The 23,946-nt window shown below is 43.3% G+C and overlaps 1 protein-coding gene and 1 long non-coding RNA gene across 2 annotated transcripts in view; one reads left to right on the top strand and one right to left on the bottom strand.

Moving 5' to 3' along the window:
* The window catches only part of LOC118391495 (calcium/calmodulin-dependent protein kinase type IV-like), a 31,908-nt gene that overhangs the window by 4,629 nt on the left and 3,333 nt on the right, over nt 1-23,946 (bottom strand). Inside the window, exons 2-8 of the mRNA XM_035782947.2 lie at nt 5,136-5,214; nt 4,969-5,031; nt 4,782-4,864; nt 4,620-4,692; nt 1,350-1,440; nt 1,008-1,082; nt 573-648 (exon numbers count right to left, since the gene is read on the bottom strand). Of these exons, the coding sequence (XP_035638840.1) occupies nt 573-648; nt 1,008-1,082; nt 1,350-1,440; nt 4,620-4,692; nt 4,782-4,864; nt 4,969-5,031; nt 5,136-5,214 (540 nt within the window). The remainder of the gene's footprint in view (nt 1-572; nt 649-1,007; nt 1,083-1,349; nt 1,441-4,619; nt 4,693-4,781; nt 4,865-4,968; nt 5,032-5,135; nt 5,215-23,946) is intronic.
* LOC127906373 (uncharacterized) lies at nt 15,176-18,182 on the top strand. The gene is made up of 2 exons (XR_008061068.1): nt 15,176-16,008; nt 17,219-18,182. It is a non-coding gene; the product is annotated as an uncharacterized LOC127906373 (long non-coding RNA).

Raw genomic sequence — 23,946 nt, 5'->3', positions numbered from 1 at the left:
ACAGCTCCTGTCTATTGATTCAATAGCTGGCTACAGTCTGACAGGATCTGATAGCCGCAGGGGCCTAAGCTACAACTCTATTAGAGGTGCAATCCTCCTTGCACTAAGGCTTTCTAGTCACACACTCTTATTCTCCCAGATTGATGTGCCTTTAAAATATGTTATTTTTACAGTTTAATATTTATTAACTAGTAGTGAGTCTGTATACCAGCGATTCTTCTGAATGCTGTTGCTAGCAGTTACACTACCGTTTCCTGGTTTGCTGTATAATGGGGAACTCACAACCACATACTGAATCAAATATGTATACCAATCAGTATGTGAAAGAAACAAAATCACTCAGAAGCTATACAACAGGAATGCACCAACACCCTTGGTTCAGAAACCAAAACGGCAGAAAAATACAACTAAAAAGGGTCTGCAATTCCTCAAAGAAAGAACACAAAAATTCTTGATGTATTCTTTTTTGCTGCTAACAAATGAACAAAACTGTTGAGTGTAAAAATAACCGATGTCTTTTAATGATGTGATTCAGGGTTCAAGTAAACTTTTGAGGGGCTGGTATCCCTTACAAGATATATGTGATAACTCCCACCGACCACACGTCAACCTCAGGTCCATAAGCACTTCCTCGCAGAATCTCTGGGGCTGGAGGGAGGGGAGGAAGGATAGATAGGGGGGGAGATGAGAGCAGGAGGGAGGGAGGGAGGGAGGGAGGGGCAGCACAAGGGGGAAGGAGAGAGACAGTGGTGAAAACAGAGTAGGGAATTCGTACTTAGTAATTATTTATCCAAGGAAAAATGTACTATGTAGTATGTGGATAAACATTAAACAATATACACCCTGTCCTCATTGTAAACTTCTCTGCTCAAATGTTGGCAAGTTAAGCATGCAACCAAAACAAGAAACATCTGCTTGGTCTGAAATGGTAATCTCTAATCCTGTAGCTAGCAAATATTATGTTCCAAGTGAATGAAAAAGCATCACAGTAATGGGTTACAACTTACCACAGTATCCTGGTGTACCACAAACGGTCTTCATTGTGACCTGATCATCAATGACCTTCGACAGACCAAAATCAGCTGCAAAATGAAAGAGACCGAGCTATATTATGATGATGCCTCTTTCTGGAAGTCCTAATATCTGGTATTTAGAATAAAATAGTAGAATAGAATACCGGTAGAATAGAAAATAGTAATAGATCATTCCAATAGAACATAATCGTTGGCATAGATTTCCTAACTATGTCTGATCAAGTCAGTTCTGTCTCTGATAGCACAACAGAGTCAATGGATGTTCTTTGGGATAATCGTAGTGAATCCCACAGGGTATTGAGTAACCCCACCAACCTATTTTGAGGGGAGCATCTGGTGCTGCGGTAGCGTATAGGAGGTTCTCAGGTTTCAGGTCTCGGTGCACCACGCCGTTCACATGCAGGTACTGGATAAAGACAAAGACACAAGGCAACACCATAGCACCCAGGTGGCTGTATGACTCCTACACACATCTTGTGCTATTGATTTGTCTGCTGGTGTGTATGGAGCTGGACTGTTTGAGGATTTTGGGATTCAGCACCGCCGAATGAATTGGTGCCCGCTCCCACAACTCATTTTCTACAGAGAACCATCATATTCCTGCTTTATAGTGCACTGTTGAAAATGGTCTATGGATAAACTAAATGCAAAGTTGAATTTTCTTATCATGACCTATTCTGAGCTGTGTGTGTGTGTGTGTGTGTGTGTGTGTGTGTGTGTGTGTGTGTGTGTGTGTGTGTGTGTGTGTGTGTGTGTGTTCGTGTGTGTGTGTGTGAGTCACCAGATGCCAACCCAATTGAACACTGCTGGAGCGACACCTGAGTAAGCATTTTCCACCACCAACAATTTGTTTTGGTGGAAGAATAAAGTCTCATCGCTCCAATAGAGTTCCAGAGACTTGTAGAATCTATGCCAAGGGGCATTGAAGCTCTTCTGGCAGCTAACACCTTATTAACACACTTTATGTTGGAGTTTCCTGTACACTGTGCTATGATACTGTGTTCTGGACATACGCATGATTTAAAGTGTGTTTTAAACTATTCTTGGGTTTAGCGAGTACTTTCACCAGTGTTAACACAGTAACTCATCAAACAAGGCAATGTGGGACATAGAAGTCTACACAGTTACAGAAAACAGCAGCACAAGGCAGTTACCTTGATAAGCTGCCCATTGAAAAGACGAGGTGGGATTCAAGTGAGGGAAAGCAATACGTTCAAAGACTTTGTAGTGTCATGGATAAGGTATAGAGTATAGAGACCTACTCTACAGCTCACTGTCTTGATAATGACATCTGTTTGTAAAGCAACCTATTGTATAACTTATCTTCTGCACACTGTGGGTGGGTTAGTGGTTATGCAAATACCTAGTTTCTTATGTAACATTAAGCTGTTAAAGAACCACATTCCATTCCACTGGAGTGAAAATGCTAAGCATCAAGGTTAGTACTGAATGAGCTATCCTTGTTATGCAACAAAACAGTCATATTTTCTCATTGGGAATGGCTAGGTTGAATAGACCTCGTTCACAGTGAATGAAGGCATCATTTTCTCCCCACACTATGTATTGTGACAACCCCTCGGTGTAATGGCTCTGTGATGTCAGAGGGGAATTCTCCTCTCCTGCACAAAGCTCTATGGAGCTGACACAGATAAGGTGTCCTCTCTCATCTGACAAGTATAGTGTGGGATGGACGGATGAAGAGAAGGCAGGAGGGAATACAGTAGCCCCCACCATACACACACACATACCACCACAGATATCTCAGGTCTCCCACGGCTGCCATAGCACCACTCAAAATAAGATTTTCTGGCCAATAGGCCAACGACACAGCTCGGTGTTCTCATTGACAGTGGATCTTTCCAGAGAAAGTAAAGTACATGAGAGGTGGGCGAGACGATGTATTTGGCCAGTGAAGAAAATATTACCTCTCAATCTTAAATCTCAACACCAAGAACCTTACCTAGCCTAATACCGCCTTTTACAGTAAACAACTTAACAAATCTAAAACGTGGTTCCAGATTCTCCGTGTTCAAAATAATAAACACATTGGGATACTAAGATAACACCAAATGAGAAGCCTATATATAATAAAGGACTCAAATCTGTCACTAACGGAGTGGGGATTTGAGTGTAGACGTGCCAGTGAGATTGGCCGGACATGAGGCTACCAAGATGCTCCACTGGGACATTAGCTAGATATCCAGATGGCTTTGATCATGTAACAGACAGACTGCAGAACCTCTCCACCGTTTCCGAAGTGGCCGTGTACACTGTAAATACATCACTCCCAATCAACACGGAACAGAGACTTCCTCGACGCTTGCTCAACAACACAAGGAAACTTTAAAAAGATCTGGAGGCTTCAGAAATGCCGTTTTTTTCCTCCTCAGTCAGCTCGTTGGGAAACCAGCAGCTGTTTCAGACTGCCTTTTCAAACAAGCCCTGAACTGATTTCAATAGACGGCTGTGTTGCAAACTGCCGCACGGGGCGATGTGTGGAGAGTTGGTGACTGAACAAGGGGGAGTTCTTATAGAAATCCTTTGTTTACATGTTGCTTATAAGTGCATTTCACATTACTTTTGGATTATAATTGGATTTTAAGGCTCGTATGAATGTCCTGCTTAATAGAATGTTTGTGTTATCATCGCAAATCAACTGCATTATACTTTAAAAACACTTAAAACTTCAACCAGTAAAATGGCTCTTTGGCTAGCCTATATCAATATAGCATTCGAGCTAACAACTGCTGCATCCAAAATAGTTATTTTTCAAAGATCACAAGCAAATATAATCTTAGCAACTGTTCAAGCAAGAACCAAAACATCATTGTAAGCCTATGAGAACCCAAAACATGTATTCTGTTTTGAAGTAATAAAAACTAATCTAGGCTATGTTGGAATGGGCGCAGTTGGCGATGGATTTCTTACTGCCGCGCACATGTGTGCGTGACGTCATTGTGTCGTGTACTGGAAAATCGCACCTTTATTTAACTAGACAAGTTTGTAAATAAGAATTTGTTCTTAACTATGACAGCCTTCCGGGGAACTGTGGGTTAACTGCCTTGTTCAGTGGCAGAACGACAGATTTTTACCATGTCAGCTCAGGGATTCGATCCAGTAACCTGGAAAGGGGTCTATGTGTTAAAAAATCACTGTTTAACTATTTAATCTCCTTAGCAACAGCAATCAAACAGAGGATCATGGAATACACTAACATGGGAATGCCTGTTCAACAGGACTCCTAACATGAGGAAGAAGAAATATGCCTTGGTGCATGTTGATGAGATGTCAAAGATAGCTATGGTTATGTGATGACTCAAGGAAATCCAGCATACTTGATCCATTTACACTGTTGGTCCAACAATGCTGGTTCAAATGATAGTAAATGTAGGATTTGATTACGGGAAAAGTTTTCTATTGGTGCCATTTTGTTCTGCAAAATGTATAGATAAGGGGACAGGCTGAGTGAATGTGTGATGGTGCCACCCAGCTATGCAGGTCAAAAGCATTACAGTATGTCAAGAGTTTGCTAGACATTTATTAGCCTACTTTCTGACAGGTGTCAGAGGAAGGAAGTCAACTTACTGCAACAGCTTCTAATACTTGAATGACAGCATCAGCAGCATCCCGCTCAGTGTAAAAGCCCTTCTCCACAACCCTGAGAGAAAAATATGTTATAATTGTTGCAACAAAGGAATGGTACAGAGTGTGTGTGGGTGCGTGTGACCATTAAGGCAGTTAACTAACCTTTCAAATAGCTCTCCTCCAGTCACAAGCTCCAAGACCAGACTGATCTCTGAAGGGGTCTCAAAGATCTCTTTTAGTTTGATCTGAAAGAAATAAAACAAAATACATAAATTCAGCATCAATAAAAAACATAATAACAATCGTTAATTCTATGCAAGGACAGCACAAAAGTGTGTAGAACCCTTACAATGTTTGGGTGAGAGAGTCGAAGTAGAACACCTATCTCTGTCCTAACTATCTTCTTATCCACCTGCAGAAACAAAACCGAACTGGGTTAAGGAAGAAACATGTACCTGTTGTACTCTGGGTAAAAATATTACACTAAGAATATGAAAACATCCAGTAAGAACTCACTGTTTTCTTCAGTGTTTTCACTGCGTACGGCTTCAGTGTTCCCTTCTGTCGACATCTGCACACCACCGACGTCGCTCCCCTAAATGCAGAGGGAATACACAGTTAAGCTTCAAGAAAAACTGTCAAGTGGGTAGGGAGTAGCAACACATTGTGCACAACGCCCAAGATACTAACTCCTGGGAAATGGTGAATAGGCTTTGATGTAGTTCTTCTGTACTTCCATTATGGCTGGGTAGCCTACAGTGGCTACAATCTGAGGGGAAAAAAAGAGTTCCAAAAGGGTTCTTTGGCTGTCCCCATAGGAGAACCATTTTTGGTTCAAGGTAAAACCCTTTTGGGTTCCATGTAGAACTCACTGTGGAAAGGGTTCCACGTGGAACTGAAAAGGGTTGTACCTGGAACCAAAAATAGTTTTCCCAAGGGTTCTCCTATGGACAGCCGAAAAACCCGTTTAGGTTGTTTGAATTGTACTTCCATTATGGCAGGTTAGTACAATTGTCCAAAATAAACTAGGCAAATTCCAACACAATCCCATAGACCTATGCAGTACAACAATAGTAGGCAGACATGGGGATTAAGCCTATATTCCTTCAGGTTTAAATATTGTCATGTGTTCAGTTGAAATGGGTCAGCAGTTCGTTCACCTGAGCCACTAGCTCTGGGAAATGAAAATCCCTGGGCCTCTCAGAGTAGGAGTGCTGATCTAGGATCTGTTTGGCCTTTTAGATCATAATGAATATGATTATATGGACAGGGGGGACCTGATCCTAGATAAGCACTCCTACCCTAAGACAAAGCTAACTAAGATCTACTTTAAATGTATTCAAACATCGTAGTTGTACAAGTAGTACTGTTAATTCTGAATATAATTCCACTTTGCACATATCATATTTTACAGGTACAACCAGTAAAGTGTCAGAGGAGTTGATAATGAGAGTTTAAAGAGAAGATTCCTTTAATGGGTCCAAGAATGCAAGAGGAATACACACTGTCCTGCAGTATGGATGTATATAAAAAGGTAGGCGAAATTCCAATGTGCAAATACATCTAATTTGGCTGCACAGGTTACAATTAGCAGGGAGAAGGAAGAGGCAGAAAGCGAGAGAGTGAGAGATGGGCAGCTTTTGTGTTCAGAGGAAAGCATCTGGGCTCTCAGGTGTCCAGACCCCAATATTCACCATTACTACAGAACACTCTCTCCCCCTCTCTCACACCTCCACTCTGCCTCTCCCTCTCCCACACATTCACTCTCTCTCCTTCTCCTGCCTCTCCTCTCTCCCACACATTCTCTCTCCATTTCAATATACAGTGCATTCGGAAAGTATTCAGACCTCTGCCCTTTTCCCACATTTTGTTACTTTACAGCCTGATTCTAAAATAGATTAAAGAAAATCTACACACCATAATGACAAAGCGAAAACAGGGTTTTGGAAATGTTTAAAAAAGTGTTAAAAATAAAAAACTGAAATACCTTATTTACATAAGAATTCAGATGCTTTGCTTTGAGAATGTAAATTGAGCTCAGATACATCCTGTTTCCATTGATCATCCTTGAGATCATCCTACAACCTGATTGGAGTCCACCTGTGGTAAATTAAATTGATTAGACATGATTTGGAAAGGCACACACCTGTCTATATAAGGTCCCATAGTTGACAGTGCATGTCAGAGCAAAAACTAAGCCATGAGGTCGAAGGAATTGTCCGTAGAGCTCCGAGACAGGATTATGTAGATGAACAGATCTGGGAAAGGGTACAAAAACATTTCTTCAGCATTGAAGGTCCCCAAGAACACAGTGGCCTCCATTATTCTTAAATGGAAGAAGCCTTCATCATTCTTAAATGGTGTCCTTCCTTCCTGAAGGACAACCATCTCTGCAGCACTCCACCAATCAGGCCTTTATGGTAGTGTGGCCAGACGGAAGTCACTCCTCAGTAAAAAGCACATGGCAGCCCGCATGGAGTTTGCCAAAAGGCACCCAAAGGACTCCTGTAGCTCAGTTGGTAGAGCATGGCGCTTGTAACGCCAGGGTAGTGGGTTCGATTCCCGGGACCACCCATACGTAGAATGTATGCACACATGACTGTAAGTCGCTTTGGATAAAAGCGTCTGCTAAATGGCATATATTATTATTATTATATTATTATTATATTATATTATGAGAAACAAGATTTTCTGGTCAGATGAAACCAAGATTGAACTGTTTGGCCTGAATACCAAGCGTCACATCTGGAGGAAACCTGCGACCATCCCTACAGTGAAGCATGGTGGTGGCAGAATCATGCTGTGGGGATGTTTTTTAGTGGCAGGGACTGGGAGACGAGTCAGGATCGAGGAAAAGATTAACGGAGCAAAGTACAGAGAGACCTTTTATGAAAACCTGCTCCAGTGTTCAGAACCCCAGACTGGGGCAAAGGTTCAACTTCCAACAGGACAACGACCCTAAGCACACAGCCAAGACAATGCAGGAGTGTCTTCAGGACAAGTCTCTGAATGTCCTTGAGTGGCCCAGCCAGAGCTTGGACTTGAACCCGATCGAACATCTCTGGAGAGACCTGAAAATAGATGTGCAGCAACGCTCCCGATCCAACCTGACAGAGCATGAGAGGATCTGCAGAGAAGAATGGAAAAAATTCCCCAAATAGAGTTGTGCCAAGCTTGTAGCGTCATACACAAGAATACTCTAGGCTGTTATTGCTGCCAAAGGTGCTTCAACAAAGTACTGAGTGTAGGATCTGAATACTTATGTAAATGTGATATTTCATAATTTTTTTTATAAATTTGCTACATTTTCGAAAAACCAGCTTTTGCTTTGTCATTATGGGGCATTGTTCCACACCTTTCTCTCTCTCTCTCTCTCTGTCTCTCTCTTCTCTTCTCTCTCTCGGCCAGTGGGGAATACCATCACGGCTGGTCCATGTGAACAGACATAAGGCAGGCATGACAGCCAGATCACAGCTTCAATCCAAGCAAAACATCCAAGAGTCTGAGGAGAAAAGCTAGACTTGGACTGTACTCTATCATTGTGCAATGGAGCTCAGGGGCATAATCTAGGCCTATTTGAGCAAATGACGCAAATCAAATAAACAATCATTGCAAAATAACATCAAATTGTTATCAGGCTGACTAGATGACCTCATCCTAGCGTACCATCCTCCCTCCTAGGATCCCTCCCTGTAACGTCTACAGTGCCTCATTTTGTTAAATCATTAAATGTTAATGTCGTACAGAACAGAGGGATCTATATTCATGTGTTTGCCCTGCTTGTATGAGACCACTTTACTGCACAATGTTGAAAAGACCCTTCATTGGCAAAGGAGTAAGAGTTTGAAATACACAATGAAGAAGTGAAGAGGAATAGCTATCAACAGTTAGTGCAGTCTAGGCCTGTGTACACACTCCTTCCAAAAAAAAAGAACATTGAAAGCTGATTTGACCTGAACAAAGGGACGTCTTGTATCCTCCATCTTCCTCATGTTATCGTCCGACAAAATATGTCTGAGTCAGTTCTTGAATAAACAACCCATTTATTCCATTCATTTACTCATTCATTTTCATCAATGCATGCCTTAATCCACTTTATAAATCCACCTCCTAATTCAACTTCTTCCTGTATTGTTTTGGTCCTCCTTTTTTTCATGATTTATGTAACATTGTGTTGAACCTCTCAGCCTTAGCAGAGAAAAGCATTATTTCATCCTGAAGTCATTGTACAGACAGCAGATGAGTGAAGATGCTGGTTCGTTTAGCTTGGAAAGATGACACCCTGAGAATGAAGCTTTTTGTTGCTATCAGTTCTAGTGCTAAGCTGTACAGAGACTGGCAACAGAGATCTACACATCCAGTAAACTGGACAGAGATCTACACATCCAGTAAACTGGACAGAGATCTACATATCCACTAAACTGGAGAGAGATCTACATATCCACTAAACTGGACAGAGAGCTACATATCCACTAAACTGAACAGAGATCTACACATCCATGTAGGAACATGCACACTCACACAGAGAAATTAGCTTCTACTATCATCAGATTCAGAAATGCTTTTATCTGATAAGGGATTAAATTGTGGGATCATTTACAGTTGAATTCGGAAGTTAACATACACCTTAGCCAAATACATTTAAACTCAGTTTTTCACAATTCCTGACATTTAATCCCTTGTAAAAATCCCTGCCTTCGGTCAATTAGGATCACCACTTTATTTTAAGAATGTGAAATGTAAGAATAATAGCAGAGAGAATGATTTATTTCAGCTTTTATTTCTTTCATCACATTCCCAGTGGGTCAGAAGTTACCATACACTCAATTAGTATTTGGTAGCATTGCCTTTTAAATTGTTTAGCTTTGGTCAAATGTTTTGGTTAGCCTTCCACAAGCTTCCCACAATAAATTGGGTGAATTTTGGCCCATTACTCCTGACAGAGCTGGTGTAACTGAGTCAGGTTCTTAGGCCTCCTTGCTTTTTCAGTTCTGCCCACAATTTTTCTATGGGATTGAGGTCAGGGCTTTGTGATAGCCACTCCAATACCTTGACTTTGAAGTCCTTAAGCCATTTTGCCACAACTTTGGAAGTATGCTTGGGGTCATTGTCCATTTGGAAGACCCATTTGCAACCAAGCTTTAACTTCCTGACTGATGTCTTAAGATGTTGCTTCAATATATCTACATAATTTTCCATCCTCATGATGCCATCTATTTTGTTAAGTGCACCAGTCCCCCCTGCAGCAAATCACCCCCACAACATGATGCTGCCACCCCCGTGCTTCACGGTTGGGATGGTGTTCTTCGGCTTGCAAGCTTCCCCCTTTTTCCTCCAAAAATAACGGTGGTCATTATGGCCAAACAGTCCAATTTTTGTTTCATCAGACCAGAGGACATTTCTACAATTAGCCTATCAGAAGCTTCTAAAGCCATGGCATTCTGGAATTTTCCAAGTTGTTTAAAGGCACAGTCAATTTAGTGTATGTAAACTTCTGACCCACTGGAATTGTGATACAGTGACTAAAACGTGAAATAATCTGTCTGTAAACAATAGTTGGGAAAATTACCTGTGTCATGCACAAAGCAGATGCCCTAACCGACTTGCCAAAACTATAGTTTTTAACAAGACGCGTTTTAATGACTCCAACCTAAGTGTATGTAAACTTCCGACTTCCACTGTAACTATCAGATTGTTCTTCTACATCATGGCCAGCGAGCTCCATGTCAGATCAGTGATGAGTTCCAGTAATCGACTAATGGATCATATTCATCATTCTGGAATGGCCATATCCATCCACAGTACCAAGATAACATCAGAATGGTTTATTGGGGGGAAATCTGCAAAAGTAAATCACACTGAAAGTAGGACATTTAGTAGCAATGAACAAGACAAACTCAAATAGCTAAACCCATAAACAAATTTATACAGCAAATCCAATAAACAAGCTCAAATAGCTAATCCCATAAACAAGTTTATATAGCTGATCCCATAAACAAAGTCATATAGCTAATCCCATAAACATGTTTATATAGCTAATCCCATCAACAAACTCCAATTGCTAATCCCATGAACTCAAAATGCAACACTACTTTAGGTGGGACAATATTGCATTTAAGAGGGAATAAAACAAAACCCTAAGCAAAAGCAGTGACATTGATACATTGTGGGAGGCAACAAGTATGCCAAGGGAGACTAAATAAAAGTGGGCTCAATTGTTTGAAATGTGAATGTTTGTCATACTCCTATATTTTAAGGCATCTTAATGTAATTCTCTACAAAAAAATATTAATATGGTACAAATTAGATGAGTTAAGATAAGAACTGTCTATGAAGAGGATTTAATTGAACCTTTAGTTCACTACGCACTAGGATAATAATAATAATAAACCATCTGCAATCTGAATGGCATTATACGATCCCCCTGGAAACCACACTGACCTCACCCTCTTCAGTTAATAAGTGACAGGCAGAATCCACTCCCACTTATGTCACCATTATGAAGTGAGACAAATGTCGGACAAGTGGAATATGATGACCGCAAATGTCACTCACAACTTAAGATAGACAACCATATTTCAGATGCCCATTGTTTAAAATAAATGTCTCATTAATCTTTTACACAATTGATGGTTGTCGTCCTCACCAGGACTGTACAGGATTAGTGCCTGTCATGTGGCTTTACACAGCATGAAAGAAAATAACAAATTAACTTCAATTTAAAAAAAACGACTGGTTCTTTGCAATCATAGTTATTGGAATTTAACTCATGTAGAGCTTTTCCGAAATTAATTTGTCGTAAAATGCATCCGTTTTGTCACTAAAGCACCTTATACCACCCACCACTGCGACTTGTATGCTCTAGTCGGCTGGCCCTCACTACATATTCGTCGCCAGACCCACTGGCTCCAGGTCATTTACAAGTCCATGCTAGGTAAAGCTCCGCCTTATCTCAGTTCACTGGTCACGATGGCAACATCCATCCGTAGCACGCGCTCCAGCAGGTGTATCTCACTGATCATCCCTAAAGCCAACACCTCATTTGGCCGCCTTTCGTTCCAGTACTCTGCTGCCTGTGACTGGAACGAATTGCAAAAATCGCTGAAGTTGGAGACTTTTATCTCCCTCACCAACTTCAAACATCAGCTATCCGAGCAGCTAACCGATCGCTGCAGCTGTACATAGTCTATAGGTAAATAGCTCACCCTTTTTCACCTACCTCATTCCCATACTGTTTTTATACTGTTTTTATTTATTTACTTTTCTGCTCTTTTGCACACCAATATCTCTACCTGTACATGCCCATCTGATCATTTATCACTCCAGTGTTAATCTGCAAAATTGTATTATTCGCCTACCTCCTCATGCCTTTTGCACACATTGTATATAGACTGCCCATTTTTTTCTACTGTGTTATTGACTTGCTAATTGTTTACTCCATGTGTAACTCTGTGTTGTCTGTTCACACTGCTATGCTTTATCTTGGCCAGGTCGCAGTTGCAAATGAGAACTTGTTCTCAACTAGCCTACCTGGTTAAATAAAGGTGAAATAAAAAATAAAATAAAATAAAAATTACAGCAAACAGGGCCTAAACCCCCATAAGAGATTTAGATTATTAATGCTACTCAACAATATGACTATGTAACGACAACTGTCGAAGTTACACCAATTGAATGAAACTCAAATAAACCCTCAAGCTTTTCTAAACCAACAAAACAAGTAATCTGAATGAAGGCATATCTTTGCTGTTGCAGCTCATTGCTGCCTTACTCACACAGCATTATGTAATCCCAGCAGAGATGCTGCTGCTCCTCTCAGGAGCAAGACGAGCTAAATGCATGCATTCAGCTGGGGCCACTGCCTGTCTGCTACGACTCCGATTGAGAATGCTCAAAGTCCAAAACTTTAACTGTGTGTGATGGTATAACTGGGGCTAGGAGTTATTCCAGACCACGTGAATTGAGCCTGGAAAAACTTGAGCCCTAGGTAGGTAGCCCATAATGATTCCTGATCAGAGTAAACACCTGGCCCTAGTGATGGTATAAGGGCTCTATGGTATTTGTCCCCATGTGCAGTTGCAATCCGTAGTCTGGCTTTTTTATGGAGGTTACGGAGCTGAGCGGCCTTTCAGGTTATGTCGATATAGGACTCATTTTTACTGTGGATATAGATGCTTTCGTACCTGTGTCCTCCAACATCTTCACAAGGTCCTTTGCTGTTGTTCTGGGATTGATTTGCACTTTTCACACCAAAGTACATTCATCTCTAGGAGACAGAACGCGTCTTCTTCCTGAGAGGTATTGTAACGCTCGTCGTGGGTGGAAGAAGAGGAGGACCAATGCGCAGTGTGGTAAGTGTCCATATTGTTTTAATACGAATACTGAACACTGAACAAAAACAATTAAACGACAAAACGAACAGTCCTGAACGGTGAAGCAAAACACAGAACAGAAAATATAATTACCCACAACTAAAAGGTGAAAACAGGCTGGCTAAGTATGGTTCTCAATCAGGGACAACGATTGACAGCTGCCTCTGATTGAGAACCATACCAGGCCAAACACAGAAATACCAAATCATAGAAAAAAGAATATAGACTGCCCACCCAACTCACTCCCTGACCATACTAAAACAAAGACATCACAAAGGAATTAAGGTCAGAACGTGACAGTACCCCTCCCCCAAAGGTGCGGACTCCGGCCACAAAACCTGAACCTATAGGGGAAGGTCTGGGTGGGCGTCTGTGCGCGGTGGCGGCTCTGGCGCGGAACGTGGACCCCACTCTACTACCATAGTCTTTGTCCGCTTCTTTTCCCACCTCAGTGGCACCTTTAGAGCGGCGACCCTCGCCGCCGACCTCGGACTTGGGACCCTAGCAGTGGGCTTCGAATGGACGGGAGATTCCGGCAGCGCCGGACAGGCGGGAGATTCCGGCAGCGCCGGACAGGCGGGAGACTCCGGCAGCACCGAAGTTAAGGGCGACTCCGGCAGCTCAGGACAGACGGGCGACTCCGGCAGCTCAGGACAGACGGGAGACTCCGGCAGCTCAGGACAGACGGGAGACTCCGGCAGCTCAGGACAGACGGAAGACTCCGGCAGCTCAGGACAGACGGAAGACTCCGGCAGCTCAGGACAGACGGGCGACTACGGCAGCTCAGGACAGACGGGCGACTCCGGCAGCTCAGGACAGACGGGAGACTCCGGCAGCTCAGGACAGACGGGAGACTCCGGCAGCTCAGGACAGACGGGAGACTCCGGCAGCTCAGGACAGACGGGCGACTCCGGCAGCTCAGGACAGACGGGAGACTCCGGCAGCTCAGGACAGACGGGAGACTCCGGCAGCTCAGGACAGACGGGCGACTCCGGCAGCTCAGGACAGACGGGCGACTCCGGCAGCTCAGGACAGACGGGCGACTCCGGCAGCTCAGGACAGACGGGCGACTCCGGCAGCTCAGGACAGACGGGCGACTCCGGCAGCTCAGGACAGACGGGCGACTCCGGCAGCTCAGGACAGACGGGCGACTCCGGCAGCTCAGGACAGACGGGCGACTCCGGCAGCTCAGGACAGACGGGCGACTCCGGCAGCTCAGGACAGACGGGCGACTCCGGCAGCTCAGGACAGACGGGAGACTCCGGCAGCTCAGGACAGACGGGCGACTCCGGCAGCTCAGGACAGACGGGCGACTCCGGCAGCTCAGGACAGACGGGCGACTCCGGCAGCTCAGGACAGACGGGCGACTCCGGCAGCTCAGGACAGACGGGCGACTCCGGCAGCTCAGGACAGACGGGCGACTCCGGCAGCTCAGGACAGACGGGCGACTCCGGCAGCTCAGGACAGACGGGCGACTCCGGCAGCTCAGGACAGACGGGAGACTCCGGCAGCTCAGGACAGACGGGAGACTCCGGCAGCTCAGGACAGACGGGAGACTCCGGCAGCTCAGGACAGACGGGAGACTCCGGCAGCTCAGGACAGACGGGAGACTCCGGCAGCTCAGGACAGACGGGAGACTCCGGCAGCTCAGGACAGACGGGAGACTCCGGCAGCTCAGGACAGACGGGACTCCGGCAGCTCAGGACAGACGGGCGACTCCGGCAGCTCAGGACAGACGGGCGACTCCGGCAGCTCAGGACAGACGGGCGGCTCCGGCAGCTCAGGACAGACGGGCGGCTCCGGCAGCTCAGGACAGACGGGCGACTCCGGCAGCTCAGGACAGACGGGCGACTCCGGCAGCTCAGGACAGACGGGCGACTCCGGCAGCTCAGGACAGACGGGCGACTCCGGCAGCTCAGGACAGACGGGAGACTCCGGCAGCTCAGGACAGACGGGAGACTCCGGCAGCTCAGGACAGACGGGAGACTCCGGCAGCTCAGGACAGACGGGAGACTCCGGCAGCTCAGGACAGACGGGAGACTCCGGCAGCTCAGGACAGACGGGCGACTCCGGCAGCTCAGGACAGACGGGCGACTCCGGCAGCTCAGGACAGACGGGCGACTCCGGCAGCTCAGGACAGACGGGCGACTCCGGCAGCTCAGGACAGACGGGCGACTCCGGCAGCTCAGGACAGACGGGCGACTCCGGCAGCTCAGGACAGACGGGCGACTCCGGCAGCTCAGGACAGACGGGCTCGGGCTTCCTTGACCGCCATGCCAACTCTATTCTCCAGGATATCCCTCCTCGCACTGTTCCAGAGAATCCCAGGCGGGCTCCGGCACTCTCCCTGGGTCGACCGACCACCTTTCTATCTCGTCCCATGTTGTCACCTCCTCCAGATAGCGCTGCTCCGTACCACGCTGCTTGGTCCTTTGGTGGTGGGTGATTCTGTAACGCTCGTCGTAGGTGGAAGAAGAGGAGAACCAATGCACAGCGTGGTAAGTGTCCATATCGTTTTAATACGAATACTGAACACTGAACAAAAAAATAAAACTGACAAAACGAACAGTCCTGAATGGTGAAGCAAAACACAGAACAGAAAATATAATCACCCACAACTCAAGGGTAAAAAAAGGGCTGCCTATGTATGGTTCTCAATCAGGGACAATGATTGACAGCTGCCTCTGATTGAGAAACATACCAGGCCAAACACAGAAATACCAAATCATAGAACAAAGAACATAGACTGCCCACCTAACTCACGACCTGACCATACTAAAACAAAGACATCACAAAGGAACTAAGGTCAGAACGTGACAGGTATGACGGCTGCGTGGTCCCATGGTGTTTATGCTTGCGTGCTATTGTTTGAACAGATGAACGTGCTATCTTCAGGCGTTTGGAAATTGCTCCCAAGGATGAACCAGACTTGTGGAGGTCTACAATTTTTTTCTGAGGTCTTGGCTGAATTTTTTGATTTTCCCATGATGTCAAGCAAAGAGGCCCTGAGTTTGAAGGTAGGCCTTGAAATACATCCACAGGTACATTTACATTTACATTTAAGTCATTTAGCAGACGCTCTTATCCAGAGCGACTTCTCCAATTGATTCAAATTATGTCAATTAGCCTATCAGAAGCTTCTAAAGCCATGACATTATTTTCTGGAATTTTCCAAGCTGTTTAAAGGCACAGTCAACTTAGTGTATGTAAACTTCTGACCCACTGGAATTGTGATACAATGAATTATAAGTGAAATAATCTGTCTGTAAACAATTGTTGGAAAATTACTTGTGTCATGCACAAATTATTTGTCCTAACCGACTTGCCGAAACTGTAGTTTGTTAACAAGAAATTTGTGGAGTGGTTGAAAATCGAGTTTTAATGACTCCAACCAAAGTGTATGTAAACTTCTGACTTAAACTGTATATGTTCAACATTGAACTCGCCAGCGCTAAGATATATTTTGTCACTTGTCAAGCTTGCAGGCATATAGTTAGTCTGATCAAACACATCGGCCTCACCTTAGAAAGTGTAAGACCCCCTATAGTAACAATATGGTTTTTGGTACTGTTAACTCCTGTAGGCTAAACCCATCTGAGCCAACAGGGATAGCCTATATTCAACTTTAAGTATAATGCAATGGGCTCTTTTTTCGGCTGGCGTTAAGGAGGCGCTAGTGTCACATGCACGTTACTTTGCAATTTCGTCTCACCTGTGGGGAGAGGGGCATTCTTCTTACCAAACCACATGACCTCCAAAACAAAGGTCATGTGGTTTGGTAAGAAGAATGCCCCTCTCCCCACAGGTGTGATTACTACCTCTGATGGTTTAGAGCATGAGGTAGTCACCTCATACAAGTATTTGGAAGTATGGCAAGACGGTACACTGTCCGTCTCTCAACACATATCAAAGCTGCAAGCTAAAGTTAAATCTAGACTTGGTTTCCTCTATCGTAATCGCTCCTCTTTCACCCCAGTAGCCAAACTTACCCTGATTCAGATGACCATCCTACCCATGCTAGATTACGGAGATGTAATTTATAGATCGGTAGGTAAGGGTGCTCTCGAACGGCTAGATGTTCTTTACCATTCGTCCATCAGATTTTCCACCAATGCTCCTCATAGGACACATCACATTACTGTACTCTATACTCTTCTGTAAACTGGTCATCTATGTATACCCGTCGCAAGACCCACTGGTTGATGCTTGTTTATAATACCTTCTTAGGCCTCACTCCCCCCTATCTGAGATATCTTCTGCAGCCTTCATCCTCCACATACAACACCCGTTCTGCCAGTCATATTCTGGTCCTCAAAGCACACACATCCCTGGGTCGCTCGTCTTTTCAGTCCGCCGCAGCTAGCGAATGGAACGAGCTGCAACAAACACTCAAACTGGACAGTTTTATCAATCTCTTCATTCAAAGACTCAATCATGAACACTCTTACTGACAGTTGTGGCTGCTTTGCGTGATATATTGTTGTCTCTATCTTTTTCCCCTGTGTGCTGTTGTCTGTGCCCAATAATGTTTGCATCCTGTTTTATGCTACTACCATGTTGTGCTGCTGCCATTTTGTGTTGCTACCATGCTGTGTTGTTGCTGCCATGCTATGTTGTTGTCTTAGGTCTCTATTGTCGTGATGTGTGTTTTGTCCTATATTTGTATTTATATGTATGTTTAATCCCAGCCTCTGTCCCCGCAGGAGGCCTTTTGCCTTTTGGTAGGTCGTCATTGTAAATAAGAATTTGTTATTAACTGACTTGCCTAGTTAAATAAAGGTTAAATAAAAATGTAAAAACTGGTGCACCGGCATTTTCCAGCCCTAACGCCAGGTTTGGCAATTTACAGGGGTGTGGAAATATTTGAGGCGTGTCCTTAAAAACATGATCCAAAGTGCTATTTTCAGGCAGCGCTTGTAGGGATATTTAAGAACAACCAAATGCTGGTTTTAGCGGTAACATAGTTGGTTATGGCATGAATTTTGACAGTGGAAACAGCCTATTCAGCCGTGACGCACACTGCCCATATGCGCATGGAACAATATGTGATATGGGGCCTGTATATTTCGTATTTATAAACATAAAACACTCATAGTCTCCCCTACTCTCAATTAAGTATGTTTTCTTTTTGTCCTGCCCAATGTAATCAAGTAGGCTAGTCAAGACCGTCAATAAAGGGTTTGGCTCCTGAGACCACTTGGAAATAAATCTTAATCACCAAAGCATTATTAAAATATCAAGTTTGAGAGGATTAAAACAGTGAGCTGACATTCCATTTTATCTACTCTATGTATTGTAGGCAGGCCTACATTATTTTAGCAATTCTTGTAACATCTGCTTCCAACTCACACCCTCAATCATGTAGATCCACTGAGCGCAGCTCACTCTCCAGATCCCAATCACCTGAATTCTAATCACCTGTTCACACACCTGAATGTCATTATCACACACTATTTAGTTCAGTTCTTTGCACCTCATCACTGTGAGGTATTGTTTGTTTTGTGACACATTGCTTTCAGAACGCTGGGTTTCCTGTGAATTACTCCTCCCATGTATGATAGTTTTTGCCTGCCTCACTAACGACACCTTTTGCCTGCCTGTACTTTTGCCAATCGGATTTCCTGTTCTCTACCTATTGCCTGATCTCCCGGACTACGTTACTAGCCTTTTCCTTGCCTGTACTGTTACCCTTTTGGACCCCTGTGTATGACCTTCTGCCTGCCCCTGTGGTCCTTTGCAAATAAACACCTGCTGCACCCTGCGCTTGAAACCAGCTCTCTGTCTCCCCTGGTGTTCATTACAATGCGTTGGAGGTGCTTAAAACCCCCTACATGTGTTCATGCCACCATGAAAGGAAAGATGAGAACCTCTGTGAATATCGGTCAACCTTGTATTTAGAAGTTATTTTCCTGTAACAGTTTTACAGTAGGCTACCCTTACCCTAGGCCTACTATACCGAAGGCTGGTTCAACAGCAATGCATGCATCTTTTTTTATGCTGATGATTTTGTCATTACATTTTACATGTATTTATTGTTGTTGAAAAAACAAAACAGCTTGTTTTTTGTTTCATATGATTAAAACCAAACTTATTAGAATCTTTCACTGTTCTGGTTTTATGGTGAGAATGTCTGTGGCACGCATGCAATGCAACTTCTAGAGAAGTGTGAATGCGATCTGTAAGATGGTTCCAATTTGTATATAAAACATATTTGGGAGCAGTATAACGGTGAGTGGACATTCTCCCTTTCTATTGGATCTTTGTTCAGCAACTGTGAAAAGTTTGGATGTCTGTAAAACATATTTAATTGTATATGCCCACAGGAAGAAATGGTGGTACCTGTAAGTGTATTTAGACAGCCTATTTAAAATGTTTTTTTTTGTTAAGAATTTGATTAAAATGATTTGATCTCTTTTTAGGCCTCATCAATAATGAATGAAATCTTGATTATTGACATGGATGTCCATGCTCATCCATATTGTAATTTACAGTAGCGCTAGTCCCTATATCAGTGTGAATGCTATTGAAGACATGTTCAAATTAACATATTCAGCAAAGATAGTCTACATGGTTTTATTTTGTTTCTGTAAGCTGTTTAACAAACTATAAAGGACTAACATTGGAAATGGAGTTGATTCCAAGGCAATACATAAAAGACCGTAAAGGAACCATATATTTAGCCATGAAGCACTTTCTGATTGGCCAGTGAAGGGGCCAAGCCTCGACACACCCACAACTTGTTCATTCGTCAAAGCTCAGCCCTTTCGTGCTGCCAGCAACTAGGCCGATAATTCTGATTGTGAAAATAGCTAAAAATATTTCTGACACTCCCCAAATCTATAGCGCTACTGCCAGCGCTTAAATTTGCCATTGCGTTAGGTTTGTTAAAATATAGCCCTATATCACCTATTTCCTGTCAGATAAATTAATTACCAACATTAATGAATTCTAACTCCACAGGGCACCATCTCTCTGCTCACAACAGACAGCAGGACGGCTTCATCCCATTTCGACAGCATGGGAAGCAGCAGCAGCTCCATATGGGTCTTCTGTAGATGGCTCTAATTTCCCCTGATCCTATGCATTAGATTCCCTCCCTCTCTATTCCATATCCCTGATTAGGGCTCAGTGGCAGATCCTTAAGCACAGCTGTTGTCCAGATGCTATCAGACTGCCTTGTATAATACAATTCATTATGAATACGTAATGGGGCTCGTATAGATCCTGCAGCAGAGACAGAGACATATTATGCAGTGCAAGGGAACGATCAATAATGCACCTTTTGGTTTAGACTGTAGTCCTAAGCCTCAAGCAGCACACCTCATATTACGATACTATATGATAATATTGAATGTACTTCATTGAAACACAGCCTGCCCTATTGTATGTTTCTATATCTCACCCTCTCTCCGAAGGTTAGGGGTAAACAAAAGCAAATAAAATATCACATGCACCAATCCACATACTCTCAATATATGCTGTCACCAGACCACCAAAATGTATCTGTTATAATCTGCTATGAAATCATAAACATGTGCTGTTGCTGGTGTCTCACAGTGTCATTGTCTATAGACTGTTTCGGTAGTAGGTGACGTCCACATTGCTCTTATGAAATCCACAGAGTATCTCAAATGAGGACAATATGTTAATTTGGCCACTATGACTCACAAGCAAAAGTGATGAGGGAATTATTTGTATCTATTGTTCATGCTTTGAAAGTGTTGACAGTTCTACAGCAAAGTGCTATGAAGTTAAAGATTTTACAAATGGACCATGGTCATAAATAACAATTATGGGTATAATAAAAATGGAAATGGACAGTATATATATACAGTGCCTTCAGGAAGTATTCACACACCTTGACTTTTTCTACATTACAAAGTGGGATAAAAATACATTTTTTTTGTCAACGATCTAGACAAAATACTCTAATGTCAAAGTGGAAGGAAAATTATAACATTTGTAAAACATTTAAGAAAAATAAAACATATCTTGATTACATAAGTATTCAATCCCCTGAGTCAATATGTGTTAGAATCACCTTTGGCAGCTATTACAGCTGGGTGTCTTTCGGGGTAAATCTCAAAGCGTTTTACACACCTGGATTGTACAATATTTCCACATTATTCTTGAAAAGATTCTTCAAGCTCTGTCAGTTGTTGATCATTGCTAGACAACCATTGGCAAGTCTTTCAATCGTTTCACAAGCTGATTCAAGTCAAAGCTGACACTAGGCCCAGGAACATTAAATGTCGTCTTGGTAAGCAACCCCAGTGTGTATTTGGCCTAGTGTTCTAGGTTTGGTATTTTGTATTTTATTAGGATCCCCATTAGCTGTTGCGAAAGCAGAAGCTACTCTTCCTGGGGTCCACACAAAACATCAAATATGACATAATACAGAACATGTATAGACAAGAACAGCTCAAGGACAGCTCTACATCAATTTTTAAAATGGCACACGTAGCCTACATATCAATGCATACACACAAACTATCTAGATCAAATAGAGGAGAGGCATTGTGAGGTGTTGCTTTATCTGTTTTTTTAACCAGGTTTGCTGTTCATTTAAGCGACATGAGATGGAAGGGAGTTTCATGCAATGATGGCTCTATATAATCCTGTACACTTTCTTGAAATTGTTCTAGATTTGGGGACTGTGAAAAGACTCCTGGTGGCATGTCTGGTGGGTGTGTGTGTCAGAGCTGTGTGTAAGTTGACTATGCAAAGAAATTGGGATTTTCAACACATTAATTTTTTTATAAAAAGAAGTGATGCAGTCAGTCTCCCCTCACCTCTTAGCCAAGAGAGACTGCCATGCATATTATTTATATAAGCCCTCTAATTACAATGAAGAGCTAGATGTGCCGCTCTGTTCTGGGCCAGCTGCAGCTTAACTAGGTCTTTCCTTGCAGCACTCGACCACACAACTGGACAATAATCAAGATAAGAAAAAAACTATAGCCTGCAGGACTTGCTTTCTGGAATGTGATGTCAAATAAGCAGAGCATCTCTTTATTACGGACAGACCTCTCTCTATCTTTAAAACCATTGAATCTATAGGTTTTGACCATGACAATTTACAATCTATGATAACATGAAGTAATTTAGTCTCCTCAACTTGTTCAACAGCAACACCATTCATTACCAGATTCATATGAGGTCTAGAACTTAGGGAATGATTTGTACCAAATACAATGCTCTTAGTTTTAGTTTATTACTGGCCACTCATTCCAAAACAGACTGCTACTCTTTGTTAAGGGTTTCAGTGACTTCATTAGCTGTGGTTGCTGATGTGTATATGGTTGAATCATTAGCATACATGGACACACATGCTTTGTTTAATGCCAATGGCAGGTCATTGGTAAAAATAGAAAAGAGTAGTGGGCCTAGAGAGCTGCCCTGCGGTACACCACACTTTACATGTTTGACATTAGAGAAGCTACCATTAAAGAAAACCCTCTACGTTCTATTAGATAGATAGCCTGAATCCACAATATGGCAGAGGTTGAAAAGCCAGGTTAAAGACTGCACAGAAAAATCATTGATCTTGGCTTCATAATACAGTTTATTCTTCTTTTTGTTGAGTTTAATCACATAATTTCTCCATTTGCAGTAAGTCAACCAGTCAGATCAAATGAATTATCTAAGTGAGTCTCAGAAATTGATCATGTTATCTGATGTTAGTAAGTTATTGATTGCGTGAACCTTATTTTTAAGGCTACATATATTAATATGGGCTACCCTTTCCTGGGTAGCTTATCAGAGATAGACATAACATGGAAAACATAGCAAGAAAAAAATATATACATTCAGAAGTCCATTAAATCAGTTGGTGTGTGTGCTGCGGGCTTGAAGCTAAAAACCCATATGCTTGGCTCTCTCATCCCTTCCAGGCTGGGATAAGTTATTTCCTGTCCAGAACAGCTACCTCGTCCTTGAACTGCCCTGGGCCTGTCACCTGGGCCGGTGGTGGGTTTTCCAGTTCTGAGGGCACGCTCCATCACAATCTTCCTGTGATCCATCTTCAGTTTCTCCGAGATCATTTCCCTCACTTTATCCTCAGACTCCATCCAGGTCTCATGTGGAAACTCTGCAATTCCGTCCACAACCATGTTTTTTCGCCTTGATTGTCCCTCGAGATGATCAGATTTCTCTATCATTGTTATCATGGATTCACATACAGAACTAAGGTCCTCTCTCAATGACTTGCAGATTGCTGTCATCTTGTCGTCCTCCTGTTTAAACTCACCGAGCTGACCCAGTGAGAACTGCAAACTGTTCTTCAGGTTAGCTTAAAATATCCTTCACCTGTGATAGACAGACAACACTGTCCTCAACGGTACTCCCACCGGCTTTGGTCTTGGTCATGTTAGCAAGGCTACTCTGTTACCCTTCGCAGTTCCATACAACAACAAACAGCAGGGGTCTAGACAGCCACAAGCCCGGGACTATCTGCGGTCCCAGCTACAAAGGCTAACCGGTTTGCAGGCTGTGTACGAGCCCTGAAGAAAACCCTGCTAGCTTGATAGGCTGCTAGCTAGCAGCTAGGCTAGCTGCTATGCAAAACACACTCCTAAGACCCAGCCTTGGTTGGCAGGATCACGGGACAGATAGTAGCAGTCACAGAAACTGATGCCAAGCGAATCGCGGGATCCAAACTCAAAAAGGTAGCTAGCAACTAAAAAACTTTTCAAGAAACTTTCAAAACTTTCCAAAACAACAAACTGAGCTCTTCCTCATCCTGCTGAAAGGTGCATTTGGTTATTGTCTCAGTGTCTGTTGGAAAGCAGACAGAACCAAGTTTTCCTCTAGCATTTTGCCTGTACATAGGTCTTTTCCATTTCTTTTTATCCCAGAAAACACCCTAGTCCTCGCAAATGACAATAACACCCATAACATGATGCAACCACTACTATGCTTGAAAATTTGAAGAGTGGTACTTACTGATGTGTTGG

The sequence above is a fragment of the Oncorhynchus keta genome, chromosome 12, assembly GCF_023373465.1.
Source record: "Oncorhynchus keta strain PuntledgeMale-10-30-2019 chromosome 12, Oket_V2, whole genome shotgun sequence".
Lineage (NCBI taxonomy): Eukaryota > Metazoa > Chordata > Actinopteri > Salmoniformes > Salmonidae > Oncorhynchus > Oncorhynchus keta.
The sequence above is the reverse complement of the archived record's forward strand: the minus strand, read 5'-3'. Positions and strand labels throughout refer to the sequence as shown.